The following is a 22,420-nucleotide window of genomic DNA, read 5'->3' as shown; positions in this document are numbered from 1 at the left end:
TACGCAATGATATTCTGTTAAAATGTTTGTTTAGCCATTGTGGAAAATGGCGTTGACATTGGTGTTTAATAAAGGTTATGCTGGGTTTGAGATGAAAGAAGAATGACGTGTCTTAAAATAGAAATCCCATAGCAAAACTAATCTATGGGCCGCTCCTAGTCTTCTCTGTTTGAACTAACCTCAGTCACTGACACAACAAAGGGAGTGATTGTGAGAAATTGATGTGAAATTTAACTTCGAAAAATCACAAAGTCAAGTTTGATTTTTTTGTAAACATCAGTCGTGCTCTCGTTAAGACGCCTTGCACGAGTTCAGGTCGCCGCTTGATTGCAAACAAAAAAAACAAAACACAGTACACAGCGCAAAATATGCTGATGTGTTCTACAAGCTAACAAAGTGACTCTGGAAGAAAAGAACCAACTAATCCAGGTTAATGACGAATTGTCAAGGACACTTAATCCTGACATAATTAAACTGTCAACTCTTTGGATAGTACACAAGTCAGTCCTAAGCCACAACTACTTGCCCATTGAATCCCATATTGTACGGTATGACCGAGTCAAACTACGTAGTTGCTAAAGTCAAACATCCCATAATGAACCAATTACTATCATGTCCTAAAGATATTCATGTAGCTCTTGCTACATTCATTATGTAATTATATAATTAAATAATATCTAAGTGCAATATATAATTATGTGGAGAGCATAATTAAGGACAATGTGCTGACAGCGTAGTGTCAAATATGTTCAGTGTCAAACACCGAACATATCAATGTTCACAGACAGCTTATTTCTGTCAAAACGTTCAATCCACAAGATCTAGTTTAGTTTTTATGTTCCTGATGATTAGGTTTGCTACAAAAATGGTCATGTTGTCATCAGTTTTATTTATGCACATATAATAGAAGCCTTTTTATTTATTTGGAATGTGTTTCAGTGTTTGTGTGTTTTGTGAGGTAAAGTATAGGTTATGGGGTAACTTTGAAAAAGAAATGTATGGAATAAAATTAATTTCTTAAATGAATGAAATGATACATTTATTAATGGAAAGTCATAAGGAGGTGGTTGAGCACTGTGCAGTGCTGACAAACTGTTCAGGTTCAAGTCCGCAGTCCTGTGTGAGGTTGAACAAAAAAAGCCTTTCGGTTAACATCAGCGAAAAACGTTGTTTTGGTTTAAATTGTAAAAATGTTTGTAAAAAGAAGCCAGTACAGTAATCAAACAGGATGTTATAACTGGAATATTCTAACAAACACCTGTTGTAAAATGCCTGTTTACATTTAATTGATATGTCAAGTACCAACATATTTGTGACTCATTGTTGCATTGTTGCATATTCACATTGCATGTGAATATACGGTCATTATGTTTGGAGTTGCAATTATATCCCAATAGAAACATATATATGATTGCAATTTAGTTATGTAAATATGACTTATGGGATGTATAGGATTGCAACACAGGTTTATAGAAGTATGTCACAACTCAGACAAATGGGACTCCTGAAGTCCTTTGATGTTGACGCACACAAGACCAGCAAGGTTTAAAAATATAAATAAGTCGGGACTTGACAGTCAACAGGGAGATTGTGTACAAGTGGTGAATATTCAACACCATTGTTTCCTCCTTGGTAGTAGCTGACAAACAAAATGACAAGAGCCCTAATCCAGGTTTGGGAGGAGATCCCCCAGGCCACCATCTGCGCACTCTTGGAGCATGCCCACATGTTACCAGCAGTGCATACAGACACGTGGAGGGCACACACACTTCGGAGTCACATTACTAACTGATCTGATGATATTTATACCTGGATGAGCTTGTGATCTAAAAAGCTCACTTCAATTTTCAGTGGGATTTTGAATTCCTATGTCACTTTGTTGTGAACAACAAAGAAGATCTTATTGCTGTCAATCAGCAATGAGTAGAGTTGAACTCAGCTCCTTTTCCCAGCATCAGTGGCAGTTTGTAATGCCCTCTAGTGGCTTTTATAGATATTTACAAGTTAGACACTCAGATGAAGGTAGGGCAAAACACACAATGGGTTAAACTGAACGCTAAAGTTATGTGAAATTTGATCTAGTTTATCTGGTTCAAGAGTTTTAAAGCATTTCATTTCTTTTTTCATTTTTGTTAATAAGGCGACAATATCTTGAAGCATCCTTAATCAACATGTCCCACAAAGTAGGCTTAAAAATTTTTTTATGTACCTCTGCATCCTTAAGAGTACTGCATTTCCTTAATCTAAATGAATATTAACAGTAAAATTTGCATTATTACAACACCACAAATTAACCAGAGTAAACAATTAAAATAAAGGGAAAAAAATCCTCTCTGCTGAGCATAGAGCTTTGTTTTGAGCTAAATGCTAGTTGTACCATGCTAATATACTGATAATGACAATGCTAACCTGCTGATTTACTGTGTGCATATGACTAAGCTGATGGTATGCTATTTGCATCACAGGTATTTGGCCTAAACAAAAGAAGCCAAACACACAGAAACTGTTTGCACAGGCTGCACCCAGTTTACTGAAGTTAATCACGTAACATACCTGGTATACCTCCAATTGCTACTACCCAGAAAAACAATTTTCATTTTCATATTCAATAGGAATGGTAATTATAAGTTGAGATGTGATCTGTATAACTTTTTATTAACTTTTGTGATTAAAGTTCAAAATTAAGTACATAAATCTAAATTACATCTAATAGTGTAAAGTACATTTGTTAATAATCTTGTTATTTTTAATGACTGGCTACAAACCAGCGTGAAAGTTGTTTGCTGCCACCTATTGTACTAGAGTGTGTAAGATTCACAAAACCTCTCACAAATACTTCACATATGTTCAACTGTTTCTTTACATTTACAATTTGTACATTATTGTGTGTCTGTCATTTACATAGAAAATAATGTTAAATCTCAAGTCCCAATAATTTGAATGCCCGTCTTCCGTATCTTCATCTTTTAATTTGTAAGGAGGAGTGTGGAACAGAATATCTGCAGGAACTGGCAGCCATTTTACATCAGGCTGCTTATCAACCCTCCACTCCTCTTATTCAGTAGTGGAGTCTGATCCTAACAACCTTCAGCAGATTTATACAAACCAATGCAAAACAAAATGATAAATATTTTTATTAACATAATCCAACAATAATAGTATTATATTAGTTCCTACACCACATTTTAAAGGGTTATCCCAACTTTATTATAGTACAAATCCTTCCTCCCCTTGCAACAATTAGTACTTGGTGCCTCCCAAAACCAAAAAAGGCCACCAAAAAAATGGTGTTTAGGCCCCATGGTGGCTCTTTTGACCTAAACTTCATGATATATAACATATAGACGTGCAGGCCACAAAGTGGCCTGAGGGCTCAACACCCTCTAGTGAGCCCTCAGTGACAGCCCTTTTTGCTTCCTGTCTGGTCTTGTGTGGGCAGTTCTTGGACTTTTATGGCTCATTGTCTTGACTCTTCCTTCGAGGCATAAAAACTGGTTTGTGATGTGGCCTAAGTTGCCTTTCTGTTTTGTTTTTTTTTTTTTTTTTTATTTTCATTTCCATGCATACATACACACACTACACCACTAATTTAATTTCATGTCCTCTTCTATTTGCCCTTCCTTTGAGCGAGGTTATGACAATTGGAATTTGCCATAGAACACCAGAAGTCCCAGTCTGCCACTGACACCATGTGCTTTTCACAGATGAGAGCAGGTTCACTTTGACCACAGACATGAAGATGAGTCTGGAGAAGCTGTGGAGAACATTACGTTCACGTAACATCTTTCAGCATGACCAGTTTGGTGGTGGGTTAGTGATGGCTTTATTTTTCATCTGTAAGTTCCAACTATCTTATTGTCACCTGCAGTAAAATGCTGTATGACCAAGGCCTCCATTATTGTGTTTAATGCAGACTAAAGTTACAGTGCCTTCACAAAAAATGAATGAATTACATAAATTATACAGTAAATAATGTGTTATCAATAGGTGATAACAGTCAGAATTGAATGGAAATATACTCTGGACATAGATTAATTTATTTAATTAAATGGATTGAGATGTAAGACACATTAGTACACCCCTCTGTGTATGTTTGTATTTCAAAATGCATTACATTTTTATATATTTGTACATTTCTACAACGTTTCTGTGGTTTGCTATCTTTATCGTTCAGCCAAACCAGGAACACAACAAGAAGCATAATCTTCTTGTTATCTTATTATTATGTATCTTGTTTAGTACAAACCAATGCAGAGTATTATTTAAAAAATTCACAATATTCACACTGGTATTCGTGATAAGTGGAATAAAAATTAACAAAATTGTTGGTACCCCTCTGTTAATGAAAGAAAAACCCACAATTGTTCAATAGAATCATCTTAAAAATCTAACTAAGTAAACAGGCCTAGACAAAAATGATGGTGCCCCTAGAAAAGATTAAAAACTGTTTGACCACAGAGAGATGTTTTATGAAGGTGTGTCCTCTGATTCAGAGGTCTCTTCAAACTTATGATCAATCAGTCTGCCTATTTAAAGGGTTAAAAGTGGTCACTGTGCTGTTTGATGAGATGGCATGTTCCACGCACACATTAGAATGAAAATTATAGAAAAAGTTGTTAAAGGTGAAGGTTGTAAGACCATCTGCAAGCAGCTTGGTGTTCCTGTAATTAGAGTTGCACATATTTTTTAGAGGTTTAAGGTCCATGGGACTGTAGCCTTCCTCCCTGGACGTGGCCCGAAGAGAAAAATTGATGACAAATTGAAGAGACGGATACGAACGGTAATCAAAGAGCCCAGAACAACAACCAAAGAAGTTAAAGGTGAACTCCAAGGTAAAGGTATGTCAGTGTCAGATCGCACCATCCAGCATTGTTTGAGTGGAAGACGACCAAGAAGGACACCATTGTTGAAAGCTGATCATAAAAACACGAGAATGGAATTTGCCACAGTGCATGTTTAAAAGCCAAAAAGCTTCTGGGAGAATGTCCTTTGGACAAATGAGACAAAACTGGAGCGTTTTGGCAAGCCCCATCATCTTTATGTTCACAGATGCAAAAATGAAGCATATAAAGAAAAGAACACTCTAGTGTTCTCGTACACAAACACTGTCCCTACTGTGAAACATGGAGGAGGCTCCGTTATGTTCTGGGGCTGCTCTGCTGCATCTGGCACAGGGTGTCTTAAATCTGTGCAGGGGTACAATGAAATTTCTCTTTAAACCTGGGACAGCTGGAGCAGCTTGCTCACAAGGAGTGAAACAAAATACCTGTCGACAGGTGCAGAAGTCTCATTGACAGTTATTGAGCCACTATTCAAAAGCATTGTCTGATTTTCAGCGGTTACTGCGTACTGACTAATTTGTCAAGTCAAATAAGAAATCTCAAGGGTGGTCACATCACATCAGGTTTAAAAGAAAAGTTGTAAAGATGATTCTATCTGAACACAGACTAAATGGCAATAGAATCCACAAATACAGAATAAGAACCAAATAAATTAGGAGTATCAGAGAAAAACTTTGAAAATAAATGTGTTACATAATTGTCAACAATGATTTTTTGTATACATGTGATTTTGTCTTTTTTTATTTTAGAATAGGCTTAAAATAGGACTCAGCTGTATCCTTCGAAAATGATTTTACACTGTATGTCATTTGGAATAAATAAATGTACCTTTCAGTTCCCAGTTTGTTTCCTCTGTCCTTGTTTTAATCAAAACACACAGCACTGGTATTATCAGTTCACACACATTCAGTGGCAGAAACCTCACTGTATTAATGGTGTCACATGCACAAAATCAGCTTATTTTGAGACTGGCTGAAGATAAAACGTGTTTTTCTTTGGTTTTCAAATGGGAATATAAACAGAGTTACAAAGCAGGTCTCCTTTGTTAGTGAATGTGTTGTGGTGACTGAAAACGAGGCTTTCAGACTTTCAGTTTGGTGGGATCTGTGGAATTGAAAGAGAAAAATGATCAGACACACTTAAAACATGATGGTTATGTAATGACTTACAATGTCTGGGACACAGGTATTCCTACACCCTGTGTATGGAGCAAACTATATCAATAACACACTATCATTGAATATAGTTTTTTTCTTGTTGTTGTTTGTTTGTTTATTGCTTTGCTTTTTGCTTTCTGTTTCAAAATTAAATTAATTAACCATGAAAACTTCTAAGCAGACTGAACACTTTTTAAGGCACTGTATCTGAGCAGACTCCACCACATTAATACTTCACGTCCTCACTCATGCAGTTAGACAACTTTGTATTTTTGAATTGATGGTATTGATTTGATGCTGATAAATGTGCAAGTCCAGTCATAAGAAACAATATAATTTGTTAATGTAGGTTTTCTTTTACCCTGTGCACAAACATGTTTTGATCCTATGCTAAGCTGCAGCACCATCTGCTGGGTGGACATTCATGTGTATTATAACACAGTTATGAGACTGCTATCAGCCTAGCCTGTAATTTACAAAACCAGTAGTACTCACATCAGTTGTTCCGACCTGGAGAGTCTGCACTTGAGGCATTGGAAACTCGGAATGTGGTTCGGATCACAGTGGGGTAATCAAAGGCAAGGGGCTCCAGAGTAGCAACTTTGGGAATATGTTGGAAAAACACTGTATTTCCAACAGGAAGAGGAGTGGTATTACCTTGAGGTCGTGTAATGTTATTTTGGACAGGAGTACCGATGGATGCAGGAGTCACAGTCATGTTGGTTTGCATAACTGTTGAAGAACTGTTCCCATTAGATGCCCCAGTGATTCCTCTGAAGTCTGTTAGTGTTGACGTAGACACAGCTTCAACAGATTTTCCCGTTTGTGTTGCATCCAGTGTTGTGGTTGACTCTGCTGAAGGTGTGCTCTGACTGGTGGTTGGTTCCTCAGTTTGTCTTAAAGTTGTGAGTGTTTCTACTGATAATGTTGAAGATGTTACAGATTCTGTGCTTACAGATGTTGTATCAGATGTCACAGTAGTTGAAGCTGTGGTTACAGCTGTAAGCTGTGTTGTATGAGTAGTTTGGTTGGCCATGGGTTGTTGTGTTACAGAAAACATAGATTGTGTTAAATTATTTTGTAATGGTGTTGTTAATTCTGGCTGTGTCGTCACTGTACCTGCTGCAGTTGTGGATGCTGTTGTTATAGATACAGGGGTTTGTGTAGACGTTACAAGATTTTCTGTAGATACTTCAGTACTGGTTGAGATTTCACTTGGTGATTCAGTAGTTGAGGAAGATGTAGTTTGACCTGGAATTGTTGATTGCAATGTTTGCAGTGGTGCCTCAGTTGATGTTGTAGTTTCAGTTGATGTAGTCACTGAACCACTGTTTGTTGATGTTGTGCTGCTATTAGCTGTTGATCCAACGACTGTGGGAGAAGGTACTAATGTTGATGTTGATGTTTGTACTGTGGCTGATCCTGTGCTTTGTGTCAATTGTACTTCAACTGTACTTTCTGATTCTGTTTGTGTTGTTGAAACCATAGATGGTGAAGTTTGTGTTGATGTTTCTGTTACATATTCTCTTGTAGAGCTGAATTGTGTGGAGACCGTTTGTTCTGTGAATGCCGCTGTTAAAGATGATGTACTTATTACTGAAGTTGTTTCTGGTGGTTTTGTTGTCGATTCAGCTGAAGTTGCCAATTCACCACTTGTGGTTGGAATTACTGTTGATGTTTGTGATGTTGGAGACGTTGTTATTGCGACCACTCTGCTCTGTGCTGATTGGGTTGTTAAAACTGTGGTTTCTGTTTGTGTTGGTGAAACCATGGATGGTGAAGTTTGTGTTGTAGTTGATTCTTTGGTAGGACTAGATTGTGTTGGTGTAGTAGTGGGCACAGTTTGTGTTGTAAATGCAGCTGTTACAGATGATGCCCTTTGTGTTGGTGGTGTTGAGGTTAATTCTGTTGATGTTTGTTGGTCTGGTTGATGTGTTGTTGATGTTAGAAGTTCTGTTGGAGGTGTTACTCCTGTTACCATTGATTGTGTTTGTTGTGTTGCTGCTGTTACATCTGCAGTTGTGGTTATGGACTGAATTGACGTTTCAATGGATGTTGATGACTGTATAGACGTTGAAGAATTTGATGTAGTTTGATGATTATTGGTTGTGATTTCCTTCAGAGATTCAGTTGATGCATTAGATGTAACTTCTCCTAGAGGTGTCACTTGTGTAGTTGCAACTTTGGTTTCTGTTGTTCCTTGTTGTGATGTTAGAATGACTGGTGTAGTTTCTCCAGATGTAGTCACTGACCCATTGCGCATTGCTGTGCTGTCAGTAGCACTTTTGGGTGGAAATAGTCCGAAAGTAGTTGTTTGAGATGTTGCGTATTCTGTTGCTGAAGTCACTGTGCTTTGTGGTAATTGTGTTGGTCCTGCTGTGCTTTCTGTTTGAGTTTGTGTTGGTGAAACCTTGGATGGTGTAGGTTGTATAGTTGATGCTTCTGTTACAGATTCTCCTGTAGTACTAGATTGTGTTGGTGCAGTAGTGGACACAGTTTGTGTTGTAAATGGAGTTGTTATAGACGATGTACTTGGTATTGAAGAGAACTGTAATGATGTTGTGGTTAATTCGGCTGCTGCAGTTGTTTTGTCTTGCTGATGTGTTTTTGTTACTACAAAGTCTGATGTTACTGCTGTTTCTGTGGATGGTTGTGTTGTTATTGTAGTAGATTCAGTTGTGGATAACATGGACTGAGTAGAAATTTCTCTCAATGATGTTATAGGTAATTCAGTAGTATCAGTAGATATAACTTGTGCTGAAGTTGACTGTGTGGTCGTATCAGTGATTTCTGTTGATCTCTGTAGTGATATTCCAGTGAATGATGTAGTTTCCGTTGATGTACTCACTGATCCACTGTGTGTGGACGTTGTACTGTAAGTTGTTATCAATCCACTAGAGGGAGATGTTTCTGTTGATGCCAACGTTTGTGATGTTGCAGATTGGGTTGTACTGCTATGTGGTGTTGATTTTGATGTTGCAATCATTTGTATTGGTGTTGTGGTTGATTCTGCTGAAGGTGTGCTCTGACTCGTGGTTGGTTCCTCAGTTTGACTTAAAGTTGTGAGTGTTTCTACTGATAATGGTGCTGATGTTACAGATTCTGTGCTTACAGATGTTGTAGCAGATGTCACAGTAGTGGATGGTGTTGTTACAGCTGTAAGCTGTGATCTATGAGTAGTTTGGTTATCTATGGGTTGTTGTGTTACAGAAAACATAGGTTGTGTTAAATTATTTTCTAAAGGTGTTGTTAATTCTGTTGCTACAGATGTTTGTTTGTCTTGTTGTGTTGTTGATATTACAAGGTCTGCTGTTGTCGTTGCTGTTTCTGGCTGTGTCGTCACTGTACCGGCTTCAGTTATGGATGCTGTTGTTATAGATACAGGTGTTTGTGTGGACGTTACAAGATTTTCTGTAGTTACTTCAGTACTGGTTGAGATTTCACTTGGTGATTCAGTAGTTGGAGAAGATGTAGTTTGTCCTGGAGTTGTTAATTGCAATGTTTGCAGTTGTGCCTCAGTGGATGTTGTAGTTTCAGTTGATGTAGTCACTGATCCACTGTTTGTTGATGTTGTGCTGTTATTAGCTCTTGAACCAACAACTGTGGGAGGAGGTACGAATGTTGATGTTGATGTTTGTACTGTGGCTGATCCTGTGCTTTGTGTCAATTGTACTTCAGCTGTACTTTCTGATTCTGTTTGTGTTGGTGAAACCATAGATGGTGAAGTTTGTGTTGTAGTTGATTCTTTGGTAGGACTAGATTGTGTTGGTGTAGTAGTGGGCACAGTTTGTGTTGTAAATGCAGTTGTTACAGATGATGCCCTTTGTGTTGGTGGTGTTGAGGTTAATTCTGTTGATGTTTGTTGGTCTGGTTGATGAGTTGTTGATGTTAGAAGTTCTGTTGGTGGTGTTACTCCTGTTCCCATTGATTGTATTTGTTGTGTTGTTGCTGTTACATCTGCAGTTGTGGATGTTATGGACTGAGTTGACGTTTCAATGGATGTTGATGACAGTATAGACGTTGAAGAATTTGATGTAGTTTGATGATTATTGGTTGTGATTTCCTTCAGAGACTCAGTTGTTGCATTTGGTGTAACTTCTCCTGGAGGTGTCACTTGTGTAGTTGCAACTTTGGTTTCTATTGCTCCTTGTTGTGATGTTAGAATGACTGGTGTAGTTTCCCCTGATGAAGTCACTGATCCACTTTGTGTTGATGTTGTGTTGCCATTCGCTGTTGATCCAACAACTGTGGGAGGTACTACAGTTGATGTTGATGTTTGAGATGTTGCATATTCTGTTGCTGAAGTCACTGTGCTTTGTGGTAATTGTGTTGGTCCTGCTGTGCTTTCTGTTTGAGTTTGTGTTGGTGAAACCTTGGATGGTGTAGGTTGTATAGTTGATGCTTCTGTTACAGATTCTCCTGTAGTACTAGATTGTGTTGGTGCAGTAGTGGACACAGTTTGTGTTGTAAATGGAGTTGTTATAGACGATGTACTTGGTATTGAAGAGAACTGTAATGGTGTTGTGGTTAATTCGGCTGCTGCAGTTGTTTTGTCTTGCTGATGTGTTGTTGTTACTACAAAGTCTGGTGTTACTGCTGTTTCTGTGGATGGTTGTGTTGTTACTGTAGTAGATTCAGTTGTGGATAACATGGACTGAGTTGAAGTTTCTCTCAATGATGTTGTTTTAGGTAATTCAGTAGTGTCAGTAGATGTAACTTGTGCTGAAGTTGACTGTGTGGTCGTATCAGTGATTTCTGTTGATCTCTGTAGTGATATTCCAGTGAATGATGTAGTTTCCGTTGATGTACTCACTGATCCACTGTGTGTGGACGTGGTACTGTAAGTTTTTATCAATCCACTAGAGGGAGATGTCTCTGTTGATGACAACGTTTGTGATGTTGCAGATTGGGTTGTACTGCTATGTGGTGTTGATTTTGATGTTGCAATCATTTGTATTGGTGTTGTGGTTGATTCTGCTGAAGGTGTGCTCTGACTGGTGGTTGGTTCCTCAGTTTGTCTTAAAGTTGTGAGTGTTTCTACTGATAATGTTGCAGATGTTACAGATTCTGTGTTTACAGATGTGGTAGCAGATGTCACAGTAGTGGATGGTGTTGTTACAGTTGTAAGCTGTGTTGTATGAGTAGTTTGGTTATCCATGGGTTGTTGTGTTACAGAAAACATAGATTGTGTTAAATTATTTTGTAATGGTGTTGTTAATTCTGTTGCTACAAATGTTTGTTTGTCTTGTTGTGTTGTTGATATTACAAGGTCTGCTGTTGTCGTTGCTGTTTGTGGCTGTGTTGTCACTGTACCTGCTTCAGTTGTGGATGCTGTTGTTATAGATACAGGGGTTTGTGTAGACGTTACAAGATTTTCTGTAGTTACTTCAGTACTGGTTGAGATTTCACTTGGTGATTCAGTAGTTGCAGAAGATGTAGATTGTCCTGGAGTTGTTGATTGCAATGTTTGCAGCGGTGCCTCAGTGGATGTTGTAGTTTGAGTTGATGTAGTCACTGATTCACTCTGTGTTGACGTTGTGCTGTTATTAGCTTTTAATTCAACCTCTGTGGGAGGAGGTACTAATGTTGATGTTGATGTTTGTACTGTGGCCGATCCTGTGCTTTGTGTCAATTGTACTTCAGCTGTACTTTCCGTTTCTGTTTGTGTTGGTGAAACTATGGATGGTGAAGTTTGTGTTGTAGTTGATTCTTTGGTAGGACTAGATTGTGTTGGTGTAGTAGTGGGCACAGTTTGTGTTGTAAATGCAGCTGTTACAGATGATGCCCTTTGTGTTGGTGGTGTTGAGGTTAATTCTGTTGATGTTTGTTGGTCTGGTTGATGTGTTGTTGATGTTAGAAGTTCTGTTGGTGGTGTTACTCCTGTTCCCATTGATTGTATTTGTTGTGTTGTTGCTGTTACATCTGCAGTTGTGGATGTTATGGACTGAGTTGACGTTTCAATGGATGTTGATGACAGTATAGACGTTGAAGAATTTGATGTAGTTTGATGATTATTGGTTGTGATTTCCTTCAGAGACTCAGTTGTTGCATTAGATGTGATTTCTCCTTGAGGTGTCACTTGTGTAGTTGCAACTTTGTTTTCTATTGCTCCTTGTTGTGATGTTAGAATGACTGGTGTAGTTTCCCCTGATGAAGTCACTGACCTACTTTGTGTTGATGTTGTGTTGCCATTCGCTGTTGATCCAACAACTGTGGGAGGTACTACAGTTGATGTTGATGTTTGAGATGTTGCGTATTCTGTTGCTGAAGTCACTGTGCTTTGTGGTAATTGTGTTGGTCCTGCTGTGCTTTCTGTTTGAGTTTGTGTTGGTGAAACCTTGGATGGTGTAGGTTGTATAGTTGATGCTTCTGTTACAGATTCTCCTGTAGTACTAGATTGTGTTGGTGCAGTAGTGGACACAGTTTGTGTTGTAAATGGAGTTGTTATAGACGATGTACTTGGTATTAAAGAGAACTGTAATGATGTTGTGGTTAATTCGGCTGCTGCAGTTGTTTTGTCTTGCTGATGTGTTGTTGTTACTACAAAGTCTGATGTTACTGCTGTTTCTGTGGATGCTTGTGTTGTTATTGTAGTAGATTCAATTGTGGATAACATGGACTGAGTTGAAGTTTCTCTCAATGATGTTATAGGTAATTCAGTAGTATCAGTAGATATAACTTGTGCTGAAGTTGACTGTGTGGTCGTATCAGTGATTTCTGTTGATCTCTGTAGTGATATTCCAGTGAATGATGTAGTTTCCGTTGATGTACTCACTGATCCACTGTGTGTGGACGTTGTACTGTAAGTTGTTATCAATCCACTAGAGGGAGATGTTTCTGTTGATGACAACGTCTGTGATGTTGCAGATTGGGTTGTACTGCTATGTGGTGTTGATTTTGATGTTGCAATCATTTGTATTGGTGTTGTGGTTGACTCTGCTGAAGGTGTGCTCTGACTGATGGTTGGTTCCTCAGTTTGACTTAAAGTTGTGAGTGTTTCTACTGATAATGTTGAAGATGTTACAGATTCAGTGTTTACAGATGTTGTAGCAGATGTCACAGTAGTGGATGGTGTTGTTACAGTTGTAAGCTGTGTTGTATGAGTAGTTTGGTTGTCCATGGGTTGTTGTGTTACAGAAAACATAGTTTGTGTTAAATTATTTTCTAAAGGTGTTGTTAATTCTGTTGCTACAGATGTTTGTTTGTCTTGTTGTGTTGTTGATATTACAAGGTCTGCTGTTGTCATTACTGTTTCTGGCTGTGTCGTCACTGTACCTGCTTCAGTTGTGGATGCTCTTGTTATAGATACAGGGGTTTGTGTAGACGTTACAAGATTTTCTGTAGTTACTTCAGTACTGGTTGAGATTTCACTTGGTGATTCAGTAGTTGGAGATGATGTAGTTTGTCTTGGAGTTTTTGATTGCGATGTTTGCAGTGGTGCCTCAGTGGATGTTGTAGTTTGAGTTGATGTAGTCACTGATCCACTGTTTGTTGATGTGCTGCCAATAGCTTTTGATGTTGATGTTTGTACTGTGGCTGATTCTGTTGCTGCAGACACTGTGCTTTGTGTCAGTTGTGTTTCAACTGAACTGTATGATTGTGTTTGTGTAGGTGAAACCATGGATGGTGAAGTTTGTGTTGTAGTTGATTCTTTGGTAGGACTAGATTGTGTTAGTGTAGTAGTGGACACAGTTTGTGTTGTAAATGCAGTTGTTACAGATGATGCCCTTTGTGTTGGTGGTGTTGAGGTTAATTCTGTTGATGTTTGTTGGTCTGGTTGATGTGTTGTTGATGTTAGAAGTTCTGTTGGTGGTGTTACTCCTGTTCCCATTGATTGTGTTTGTTGTGTTGTTGCTGTTGCTGCAGTTGATGTAGTTTGATGATTATTGCTTGTGATTTCCTTCAGAGATTCAGTTGTTGCGTTAGATGTAACTTCTCCTGGAGGTGTCACTTGTGTAGTTGCAACTTTGGTAGTTGTGGATGCTGTTGTTATAGACACAGGGGTTTGTGTAGACGTTACAAGATTTTCTGTAGATACTTCAGTACTGGTTGAGATTTCACTTGGTGATTCAGTAGTTGAGGAAGATGTAGTTTGACCTGGAATTGTTGATTGCAATGTTTGCAGTGGTGCCTCAGTTGATGTTGTAGTTTCAGTTGATGTAGTCACTGATTTACCGTGTGTTGATGTGCTGTTATTCGCTGTTGATCCAACGACTGTGGGAGGAGGTACTAATGTTGATGTTGATGTTTGTACTGTGGCTGATCCTGTGCTTTGTGTCAATTGTACTTCAACTGTACTTTCTGATTCTGTTTGTGTTGTTGAAACCATAGATGGTGAAGTTTGTGTTGATGTTTCTGTTACATATTCTCTTGTAGAGCTGAATTGTGTGGAGACCGTTTGTTCTGTGAATGCCGCTGTTACAGATGATGTACTTATTACTGAAGTTGTTTCTAATAGTGTTGTCATTGATTCTTCTGAAGTTACTAATTTACCACTTGTGGTTAAAATTACTGTTGATGTTGATGTTTGTTGGTCTGGTTGATGAGTTGTTGATGTTACTCCTGTTCCCATTGATTGTGTTTGTTGTGTTGTTTTTATTGCTGCAGTTGATGTAGTTTGATGATTATTAGTTGTGATTTCCTTCAGAGACTCGGTTGTTGCATTAGATGTGATTTCTCCTTGAGGTGTCACTTGTGTAGTTGCAACTTTGTTTTCTATTGCTCCTTGTTGTGATGTTAGAATGACTGGTGTAGTTTCCCCTGATGAAGTCACTGATCCACTTTGTGTTGATGTTGTGTTGCCATTCGCTGTTGATCCAACAACTGTGGGAGGTACTACAGTTGATGTTGATGTTTGAGATGTTGCATATTCTGTTGCTGAAGTCACTGTGCTTTGTGGTAATTGTGTTGGTCCTGCTGTGCTTTCTGTTTGAGTTTGTGTTGGTGAAACCTTGGATGGTGTAGGTTGTATAGTTGATGCTTCTGTTACAGATTCTCCTGTAGTACTAGATTGTGTTGGTGCAGTAGTGGACACAGTTTGTGTTGTAAATGGAGTTGTTACAGACGATGTACTTGGTATTGAAGAGAACTGTAATGATGTTGTGGTTAGTTCGACTGCTGCAGTTGTTTTGTCTTGCTGATGTGTTGTTGTTACTACAAAGTCTGATGTTACTGCTGTTTCTGTGGATGGTTGTGTTGTTATTGTAGTAGATTCAGTTGTGGATAACATGGACTGAGTTTCTCTGAATAATGTTGTTTTAGGTAATTCAGTAGTGTCAGTAGATGTAGCTTGTGCTGAAGTTGACTGTGTGGTCGTATCAGTGATTTCTGTTGATCTCTGTAGTGGTATTTCAGTGAATGTTGTAGTTTGAGTTGATGTAATCACTGATCCACTGTGTGTGGACGTTGTACTGTAAGTTGTTATCAATCCACTAGAGGGAGATGTCTCTGTTGATGACAACGTTTGTGATGTTGCAGATTGGGTTGGACTGCTATGTGGTGTTGATTTTGATGTTGCAATCATTTGTATTGGTGTTGTGGTTGATTCTGCTGAAGGTGTGCTCTGACTGGTGGTTGGTTCCTCAGTTTGACTTAAAGTTGTGAGTGTTTCTACTGATAATGTTGAAGATGTTACAGATTCTGTGTTTACAGATGTTGTAGCAGATGTCACAGTAGTGGATGGTGTTGTTACAGTTGTAAGCTGTGTTGTATGAGTAGTTTGGTTATCTATGGGTTGTTGTGTTACAGAAAACATAGATTGTGTTAAATTATTTTGTAATGGTGTTGTTAATTCTGTTGCTACAGATGTTTGTTTGTCTTGTTGTGTTGTTGATATTACAAGGTCTGCTGTTGTCGTTACTGTTTCTGGCTGTGTCGTCACTGTACCTGCTGCAGTTGTTGATGCTCTTGTTATAGATACAGGGGTTTGTGTAGACGTTACAAGATTTTCTGTAGTTACTTCAGTACTGGTTGAGATTTCACTTGGTGATTCAGTAGTTGCAGATGATGTAGTTTGTCCTGGAGTTGTTGATTGCAATGTTTGCAGTGGTGCCTCAGTGGATGTTGTAGTTTGAGTTGATGTAATCACTGATCCACTGTTTGTTGATGTGCTGCCAATAGCTGTTGATGTTTGTACTGTGGCTGATTCTGTTGCTGCAGACACTGTGCTTTGTGTCAGTTGTGTTTCAACTGAACTGTATGATTGTGTTTGTGTTGGTGAAACTATGGATGGTGAAGTTTGTGTTGTAGTTGATTCTTTGGTAGGACTAGATTGTGTTGGTGTAGTAGAGGACACAGTTTGTGTTGTAAATGCAGTTGTTACAGATGATGCCCTTTGTGTTGGTGGTGTTGAGGTTAATTCTGTTGATGTTTGTTGGTCTGGTTGATGTGTTGTTGACGTTACAAGTTCTGTTGGTGGTGTTACTCCTGTTCCCATTGATTGTGTTTGTTGTGTTGTTGCTGTTGCTGCAGTTGATGTAGTTTGATGATTATTGCTTGTGATTTCCTTCAGAGACTCAGTTGTTGCATTTGGTGTAACTTCTCCTTGAGGTGTCACTTGTGTAGTTGCAACTTTGGTTTCTATTGCTCCTTGTTGTGATGTTAGAATGACTGGTGTAGTTTCCCCTGATGAAGTCACTGATCCACTTTGTGTTGATGTTGTGTTGCCATTCGCTGTTGATCCAACAACTGTGGGAGGTACTACAGTTGATGTTGATGTTTGAGATGTTGCATATTCTGTTGCTGAAGTCACTGTGCTTTGTGGTAATTGTTTTGGTCCTGCTGTGCTTTCTGTTTGAGTTTGTGTTGGTGAATCCTTGGATGGTGTAGGTTGTATAGTTGATGCTTCTGTTACAGATTCTCCTGTAGTACTAGATTGTGTTGGTGCAGTAGTGGACACAGTTTGTGTTGTAAATGCAGTTGTTACAGACGATGTACTTGGTATTGAAGAGAACTGTAATAGTGTTGTGGTTAATACGACTGCTGCAGTTGTTTTTTCTTGCTGATGTGTTGTTGTTACTACAAAGTCTGATGTTACTCCTGTTTCTGTGGATGGTTGTGTTGTTACTGTACTAGATTCAGTTGTGGATAACATGGACTGAGTTGACTTATCTGTTAATGCTGTTACAGATCCAGACATTTGCGTAGACATTTCATGAGCACTGGTTGAGATTCCATTTGATAATTCAGTGGTGGCAGAAGATGTAACTTCTCCTGGAATTGATTGTATTGTTGATGCTACTGTTAGAGATTCAATTGTCGAACTAGATTGTGTTGGTACAGTAGTGGACACTGTTGTTGACGGTTCTTCTGGTAATGCCAAGGATGTTTTTGATGTAAGTAATTCTGTTATTACAGTTGGCGATGATGTTACAGTTGATCCAGACGTAATTGTTACAGATGGGTTCAGAGTTGAATTTAATTCTGTGAAGTTGATTGGAACTGATGTGACTATGTCAGATGTTGAAGGGATGTCATTGGGGGCCTTTGCATCCACCACAGTTGAATTTGGTGAAGGGATGGTTTGCTCCTGCATTGTCGGTGCTTGGCCGGACACATTATGGACTACTGTAGGGGAAACTGCAGTTTCCTCAGTAGCTTTTTCTACCTCTGTTGGAGTAAATGGATTTGCCTCAATGGATGGAGTCACTGCAGTAGTCCATGTTTGTGTAGATGATTGTTGCCCTTTAAGTAGTTGCTGTATTATATCAGAGATTGTCGTAACTGCGCGAACTTCAGCACTATAGACTTTGGTCTGAAGGAGAAATGTGGAAACCACTGTGTGGGGGGGAAAAATGTGAAAATCAAGGTTTTGTATTTTAAGCAGCAGCAGCAATTTTGCAAGTTAAACTGAAATTGAAGTGAATATTTTTTGAGAAAACATAAACCCAGATCCGTCTAGCTACTGTTTCAGTTTATACTATTTTGCCTCCATTGATGGTGTTAGTAAGACAGCAGACAGGAAACGTGGGAGAAGAAATGTTTATGATGGAGTCAAACTAGGGGCACTGTGTTTATGTGGCATGTGCTGTAGCCATTCAGCGCTCCACTCAGACTATAACTTGACCACTGCTTTATTTGGTATAATTTGTATAAGCTGTAATTTGTAAATGTAAAATAGAATTATTAATGCTGATTAGCAGTGGTGGTATTTGTAGTACTTACATACTAAATGTAGTTCATTATATTCTTTGGTTCCAACACTCACACCTTAGCTGTTGATCTTATTTGCTGTTGCTTGTTGTTAATTGTAAACAAAATCCATTCACCAATGTTCATTATGATAAAACAAGCTATAATCGGGTTGTAATTCTGTTCCCCCCAAAAAACATACTTGTGAATTTTTAGACAACTCCAGTTTCCAGATACTAGAAGAAAAGTGAGTGAAATGTTTTGAGAAGTGGTAAATGATGCGCCTTAATTGCTGCGTCAGCAGATTTTTCTATGTCAGCTAGTAACCTGACTCACCTGCAAGTAGTCTTAGAAAAACGCCAAAGTTCATATTGGCACTCAGTAGTCATCCATGTATAGCAAGCATAGCTGGTAACAAAGCAAAGATAAAAATTAACAATGTGTCTCCTGTTAGACTGTATCTATAAATCAAACATCACAATAACAGAGTCTTCCATTGACATGCAGTTTGGAAACTGCATGAACTGGTGTCTATTACATTATTAATATTGTTTATTTTGATCCTTATAATTGCACATTTCTGTCCTTGCAATCGATGCTTACAGTGTACTGTATTTTTTCAGTTTATTCTACAATTTTTTTATATATTTTTTAAACTGATTCCAGCATACTTTGGTGAAATCTATGAGAATTTGTTTATTTTTTCAGCTATACGCTGTGGTACGTTGTATACAGCAGACCATTTAAGCCTTTTAAAGCCTAAAAGTACTTAAAACACACTAACTTGTAAAGATTATAGACTGTGGCAGTAATTCAAAATCTTAAATCTATTTTTCCTGACACTAACGGAGGAAAAAGCAGTAAAAACAGCTAGAAGCTGTGACATTCTAACATTATCAGATTCATGGTCATCAGGAGTACATTTGTCTTCCACACATCATTGTACTGAGCTACTGATTTCTTAATATCAGACCTACACTTACAGCCATTTTAATAAAACTTACTCAGCATGTTTTCTGCTAACAGTGTGACTCTGTGTCTGGAAGTTGTGAATGTGATTTTGACAATCTGTCATGTAACCAAACGCATACCTATGTTCTGGTAGGTTCAGCTGTAAAATATCACTGGAACAGGGGCAAAACTATTACACTTGTCAAATATCTCTCAAAGATAGATGTCGTTTAATTAATTAATTAAAACTTCTTACTGCTGATTTTTGTTATGTGTGTCTGGGTTGTTGACTTAACACTGTTGTCAGTGTTTTAACTTAACACATGCAGTAAGGTATTACTAATCACCCCTAAAGCAAGCGTCTGGATGTGTTGCTCATAGCCTACAAAACACAGTGTAATAAATTTTTGTTCCTCGGTGTATAATATTATAAAGTTTGCATAAAATTAAGCTAAACTGTTTACATTTCAAAAATATGTTGTAAAATATTGTAAATACAATTAGGTATAATCTTTAAAAATAAAATCAGGCTACATTCTTCTGAGAAATTATAATATAATTATAAATTAAATTAATCAGACTTTATGCTAAACAAATATGATAAAATTCTCTACGGACAAGTCAGAAGCCATGTCACATACTCCCAAAACCTATAACAATGGACAACATACATCCTTAATTATGATGCATTAAAGACAGAGTATCACATTTGTGTATATTTGAAAGTTGCACTAAAAGAGAGCAAGTTAAATTGTTAGTTGGTGAAAATCCAGACATGAAAAAAAAACTTGACAACACTGACTAATGGAAAGATCTTCATTATGTAGTAATGGAGTAATTATAAATGTAAATTACTTAATATGAAATGGGTCTGGATAGATTTCAACCACATATTTTGATAATATTAAATGTTACATTCATAAGCTGTTTATGTGAAAACAGAAATAGAAGGTGACGACTTCTGTGGTTCCTTTTAATTCTAACTAAAGTCACACAGAATTTTTTTGACTTTTTGAAAAAAATGGCATCTATGGCTGTGTTATGCTGTTGGTGGTCTGTCAGCACAAGTGTCTTTTGAAGCTACCACAGTTGGATGAATTTGTTTATTTTTTGTGAATTAAATGGAATAATGTAGTGCATTAAACATCAGTGACAGGTTTTATGAGTCATGTAAAGACTGAACGACTGGAATAAAACAAAATGATTTCTCAGTCCTCCTTCCAGGTGTCATTTCAGCTAGTTGTGCCCTGGGAAACCGGTTTACTCATTTGTTCCTAAAAGCAGCCCTACCCATGTAAATGGTGAACAGGCATCTGAAACAAGTCTTTGTTATCACTGTAAGAAGACTATGGGGAAATAAATCAGTATGCGGAAGATAATGTGGAGTCATGCAAAAAAATATGTTTTGAAAATGATCTGAAACGAGATTATAAAAGTGTAATCTTCAAGTAGAACAAAAACATGAACAGAAAGACCGGATTTTCCTCATGTGCATGAAACGCCATAATAGTGTATGAACATCAGTGTGTAAAATTGGTCAGCTGGAATCTCATGACACGTGCGTCACAGCCCACCGCTGTGACACACACACTCATCTTCCCCTTTGACTCTGCTTTTGTCAGAGTACTTTAACGATAAAACATTGTAAAAACATCTGGAAACTCAAGTGATTCACCAAGACAACATTCAAACAAAACTATTTTACAATTCGTAAACATCCCACAGCTTGGTCTGACCTCACCAGGAAGATAATGTACTTAATGTGAGCAATGAATCAATAAAATCACACTCACCTTTTTAGAATCGTTGAACAGACGGACTGTGTGGATCGTCAATGCATTTTTAGCGATAAAGAAAACATAAAAGAAAAGTCGACCTAAAAGTGTCTCTCGAAACCAGTTTTTCCTGCTATAATAACACCTGTCAGTGCTCCTCATACCAGTGACGAACAACACCTTGAAAAAGCAGTGCTGACTGTATGCAGGTCATAGTAGTTAGGTAGAAAGGGACATTTCAGTGCAAATTAGATACTTACATCTAAAACAGTTTGATAGCTGGTACAGATGGTCAACAGAAGAGAGGAATCCTGTTCAGCAACAAAATCTATTTTGATGTGCTGTACCATATTTTCATGTGTTGACCAAATCATTTACATTTCCTCTTCTCCTCTCCTCTGTCTATTCAAATGTAACCATTGCATGTCATTAACTTTGCGTTTTTTCTCTCTCGTAGTTGTGTTTCCTCCTCTCTATCTCTCGCACTCTCTTTTCTCCTCTACAGGTATCCTCGGCCCCAGAGCTGTATATTACCAGTGCAGCTACTGGTCCTACTAACCTGCCCAGTGTTTCTGCAGCCTGTTGTTGTTTTTTGTTGCCTGCTGTTCTCTCCTCTCACCCCAATCGGTTGAGGCAGATGGCCGCCCACCCTGAGCCTGGTTCTGCTCGAGGTTTCTTCCTCTAAAGGGAGTTTTTCCTCTCCACTGTTGCCTAGTACTTCTCAAGTCGGGTTGTTGGGTTTTCTATATAATTCTGTTTACAGTTATATTTTTCTGGTCTCAAGTGCATTGAGATGACTTCTGTTGTTATTTGGCACAATACAAATAAAACTGAATTGAATTTAAAAAACATACTCACCTTTGTGTAGAAACATTTATAGCTGTGAGCTGCCCCCTTCAAGCACATTTAGCTCTACTGGCCACTGGATACCACTAGGGATATAGAAGATATAGATTTTCAGGTGTTCAGGACTTTGGCTGAGCCATTTAGGAATATTTAACATTTTTTTACTCTCCAGTTGGTTGATGTATTCATGGACTACACAGCATATTGTATAGCTCATAGCCTTACTGAGCCTTTTTGTGCAGTGCTGTTGAGTCCTTTGTCCAGTTTGTTGTCCAGGTACACTATGAGGTATTTGTACTTGGATACAACCTACACCTCCTCCCCCTTTATAGAGAGAGGGTTGACAGGACTTCCACATTTTCTGTCAGCAGGACCTTTTGTTTAACTGATGTTGAGTTGAAGAAGGTTTAGTCCACACCAGTACACAAAACTGTCTACCACCTCCTGGTACTCTGCAATGTCTCCACCCTGAATACATCCTACAAACTGCAGAGTGATCAGAGAACTTCTGAAGATGACAGGACTCTGAGTTGTACCTGCAGCCTGTGGTAAACAGGGTGAAGAGAAAGGGGGACAGAACTGTTCTCTGTGGAGCACCTGGGATAAAGATGCATCGCCCTAGGGCCATGATCTACATAATCAGGGGAGTGTCAACCTGCATGTTTTTTAATTTCTTACCCAGCAGTGCAAGCCGGATGGTGTTGAATGTACTCTAGAAATC

At 38.3% G+C, this 22,420-nt stretch overlaps 1 protein-coding gene across 4 annotated transcripts; it reads right to left on the bottom strand.

Moving 5' to 3' along the window:
* Positions 1 to 4,027: 4,027 nt before the first annotated feature.
* On the bottom strand, positions 4,028 to 21,481 carry LOC113157344 (mucin-2-like). 4 transcript variants are annotated; one of them, XM_026352786.1, is made up of 6 exons: positions 20,872 to 21,481; positions 18,464 to 18,535; positions 16,126 to 17,773; positions 13,160 to 13,521; positions 6,494 to 7,075; positions 4,028 to 5,945 (listed from the first exon to the last, which is right to left on the bottom strand). In XM_026352786.1, the coding sequence occupies exons 2-5, from the start codon at positions 18,495 to 18,497 to the stop codon at positions 6,495 to 6,497; spliced, it is 2,625 nt and encodes an 874-aa protein (XP_026208571.1). In that variant the 5' UTR covers positions 18,498 to 18,535; positions 20,872 to 21,481; the 3' UTR covers positions 4,028 to 5,945; position 6,494. The 4 variants fall into 4 exon arrangements, with proteins under 4 accessions (XP_026208571.1, XP_026208570.1, XP_026208572.1 ...); XM_026352785.1 differs by having other exon boundaries at positions 13,160 to 17,773; XM_026352787.1 differs by lacking the exon at positions 13,160 to 13,521 and having other exon boundaries at positions 15,770 to 17,773.
* Between the last annotated feature and the right edge of the window lie 939 nt (positions 21,482 to 22,420).

This window comes from Anabas testudineus, chromosome 18 (assembly GCF_900324465.2).
Source record: "Anabas testudineus chromosome 18, fAnaTes1.2, whole genome shotgun sequence".
In the NCBI taxonomy this organism is placed as follows: domain Eukaryota; kingdom Metazoa; phylum Chordata; class Actinopteri; order Anabantiformes; family Anabantidae; genus Anabas; species Anabas testudineus.
Note: the sequence above shows the minus strand (reverse complement) of the source record. Positions and strands in the feature narration are given on the sequence as shown.